Source organism: Hermetia illucens, chromosome 2 (assembly GCF_905115235.1).
Source record: "Hermetia illucens chromosome 2, iHerIll2.2.curated.20191125, whole genome shotgun sequence".
NCBI lineage: Eukaryota > Metazoa > Arthropoda > Insecta > Diptera > Stratiomyidae > Hermetia > Hermetia illucens.
In genome coordinates this window covers 64,524,007-64,527,343 of record NC_051850.1, presented here as the reverse complement: position 1 = coordinate 64,527,343, position 3,337 = coordinate 64,524,007, and the positions used below count along the sequence as shown (strand labels likewise).

Genomic DNA, 3,337 nt, shown 5'->3' with positions numbered 1-3,337 from the left:
GTTTCACTATAGACAATTTTTCTTAGGTATATCCCTTCTTGTGAATTATGTTACATTCACTTATTAATTCTGCAGTCGCAAAAGTAGTAGTTTGAATGCTTAGTATAACTTCTTGTTCTCATAATTTCAACCGAACCAAGGAAAATAAATCAAGCAAGAATTTCCTGAAGGACATACAAAATAAATGTTCATACTTTGTATCTCATTTAAATCTGGCAACCCATGGAGAATAAAAAACAAAAATAAAACGTTGACCATTTTGCTTTTGCAAATAAGTGACTCGTCGATACCTTTCATCTCAATGTCGATTGTTGGATACCAATGAACGACTTCCTCCTTGAGCTTATTAGTAAATATAGGTTTGCAGATGTGTACTGATCTAGAAAAAAGATATGAAAAACTATCAAAAAACTACCGTTTTTGTTTTAACTCTTCAGATTTGAACACATTTATGAAAATATGTACTATGGGTTCATATAAATAGACGTCCAATCCAAATATCTACGCAGTTCCAAACATTTTACTGAAGCAGATACTCAAGAACAAAATGAAAAACATTTTATTTGTGATTGGATTTATTGGTGCTGCTGCATCAGCTTACGTTACACCAGAAGGTTTTAGTGGTCCAGCCCTTGGAGGGTACAGTGCACCCATCGTTAAGGGTTTCAAACCCAAGACTATTGGTGGCCATCTTCCTATCGGTGCTCCAGTTGCACCCATTGTAAAACCATTCCAACCTAAAATTATCGGAGGATATCAACCCCATGCTGACGTTGGTTATGGCGGTCCATTCGCGAGAGGACCCATTGTTAAGACTTTCCAACCAAAATTAATTGGCGATTATCCATCCCAGGCTGTACCTTTGTCTGTCAAAGCTCCAGTTGTAGTCGCTCCCTTCGCCAAGGTCGTAAAGGTTAAGAAATTCCCCACAAAGATTCTCAGTGGTTATGGTGGTTATGAAGGTCCTTCTGTGGATAAATTTCAACCAAAATTAGTTGGAGGTTACCAAGACCCATTGTCCTTGGGGGCTCCAATTGACTACTCTGGTAAAAGCTTTGGAGGTGGCGCTCTCAGTGGTTATGGTGGTTATGAAGGTCCTTCTGTGGATAAATTTCAACCAAAATTAGTTGGAGGTTACCAAGACCCATTGTCCTTGGGGGCTCCAATTGACTACTCTGGTAAAAGCTTTGGAGGTGGCGCAGGTTTTGGATACAAGGAACTTCAAGGCGGATTTTCTGGAGAAGGCTCCGGTTATGACTCGTGGAAGAAGAAGAAAATATTTGCCTATTAATTTGTAATATGTGGCTATGAATGTATGAAACGACCTTAATAAATGTCTTTGTTATTTGACACCCAATTGGTTGTTATTTCTAATAAGCAATTTATTATTTAATATCTAGGTGTTTTTAAGGTTTTATGTGAATCGAGTCGGTGTCTGTCTGCCTGTCTATCTGTCTGTCTGGCTGTCTTTTTTTTGGATGGGGGAAATTCATCATGGGTACGCATCTGGAATCTAAGACGCGCATGCCGGAATCTTACTGACTAAAACCTCCCATATTTCCTCCGCACTTTCAGTTCTTAGCTGTTTACTCCAAACGAGCCGCTACCGCTTTGCGTAGCGTTAATTGCAGTAGTTTCGCTTCTTTGTCTCCGCTGTACTTCTGTTGCTTTTAATTGCTGATGGTTCTGTTTCACTAGTGCCACTACTGCGTCTCATGCTATGTTTGATTGCACCATACACCTTATCAGATTTTCCACCGTTAAACGGGTATTTAGCTCTGTTTTTAGCTTTCTCCTTGAGCTTTGAAATCTTGGGCAAGCAAAGAAAACGTGTTCTGCATTTCCAGCTATACCTTCACACGTAGGACAATCGGGCGATTCATCTAGGCCGAACGTGTATCCACCGTGTCCGGTTTAGAACTGAGTCAGATCGTAACTCGTCTAACCGTCGTTCCGCATAATTCACATGCTTATGTCTGGGATAAGCCTGTGTGTCCACCGGCCATTTTCCGCCTGGTCCCACGCTGGTTGCCATGCAGCCAGGGACCGCAAACGCTCACTTTGCTTCTTTAGACTTTCTTCCAGATTTTCATAGGGACGACTGGCCTCATCGGCATGCTGCCTCATAAGATGTTGTTCGGTAGGCGCAACATGAAGCTGTCTACGATTTTCTCCGATTTTTATTGCCGGCGCCCACACTGGTGCCGCATATAAAAGTACAGAGCCGACGACTCGTGATAACGGTAATCGTCGACTGTGCTTCGGGCCGCCTACATTCGGAAGCATCCTTGCCAGTGTTGAGCTAATGGTCACCGCTTTCTGCCCAGTAAGCTTTAAGTGGGGTTTATAGCTCAGCTTGGAGTCGAATATTACTCCCAGGTATTTTACCGATGGCAGAGAGCTAACAAGACGCGCCCCGATGCGAATTTTAATAGTGTTCTGTTTCCGCCGCTTTGTAAAAAGCACCAACTCCATCTTGTCCTCCGCAAGCTCCAGTCCGTGGTCTGTCCGGGGTGATTGGATGTTATGACCACTCAAACGTCATCTATGAATCCGAAGACAACGGTTTGTTTAGCTACTGGAAGCCGTAAGTTCCATAGCAGAAGGCCCAGAACAGATCCCTACGGAACTCCTACCGTTATTACATACATCTTCGACCCTTCGTTCGTATCATAAATTATCTTCCGTTGGCGGAAGTAATGGAAGATTATATTTAGTATATATTTTGGTGTTTGTGCCGCGATGAGCGCTTCGATGATATGGTTCCATCTGGCAGAATTGAACGCGTTCTTGATGTCAAGAGTCACCAGTGCGCAGTATTTCCTTTCGTCGTAGGCTTTTCTGGCTAGTTCAAAAACTAGTTTGGTAGCATCAACCGCTGACCGAACCTTCCGGAAGCCAAACTGCCTATTCGATAAATAACCTACGCTATCAATTAATGGATATAACCGGTTATAGATTACCCGCACGAAGACCTTGCCTATTGTATTCAGAAGGGAGATAGGTCTATATGATGTGAGTTCACCTATCGGCTTACCTGTCTTCGGGATCAATACAAGCTATTGTATTTTCCACTCTGCGGGGACGAACCCTTATTTTAGACAGTCTGTAAATACCCGTCACAAACATGCTTGTTGCCACTCTCATTGCCAATTTCAGCGCCATGTCGGGGGCTGCGGCTTCCCGGAACCTTTTCACTGCGTCCAAGACTTCGTCTGTGGTTACTGAAGGTATCTCTTCGGTGCTCATTGATATCATTGGGAAGATTGTTTCTGGATGTTGGGGGAATAATGTCGAAAATATCTCCCACAATAATCTAGGGCACATAATAGGAAGG

At 42.9% G+C, this 3,337-nt stretch overlaps 1 protein-coding gene across 2 annotated transcripts; it reads left to right on the top strand.

Annotated features, from left to right (window-relative positions):
• Positions 1-519: 519 nt before the first annotated feature.
• Positions 520-1,320, top strand: LOC119649417. Of its 2 annotated transcripts, none has more exons than XM_038051556.1 (2): positions 520-944; positions 1,077-1,320. In XM_038051556.1, exons 1-2 carry the CDS (start codon positions 548-550, stop codon positions 1,289-1,291), a joined length of 612 nt encoding a protein of 203 aa, XP_037907484.1. In that variant the 5' UTR covers positions 520-547; the 3' UTR covers positions 1,292-1,320. The 2 variants fall into 2 exon arrangements, with proteins under 2 accessions (XP_037907484.1, XP_037907483.1); XM_038051555.1 differs by having other exon boundaries at positions 520-1,061; positions 1,194-1,320.
• Positions 1,321-3,337: the final 2,017 nt, after the last annotated feature.

Coding starts and splice junctions, on each gene's coding strand:
- LOC119649417 (XM_038051556.1), top strand. CDS start 548: ATGAAAAACATTTTATTTGTGATTGGATTTATTGGTGCTGCTGCATCA. Junction 945..1,076: donor CCCCACAAAGATTCTCAGTG/GTTATGGTGGTT, acceptor GCGCTCTCAGTG/GTTATGGTGGTTATGAAGGT.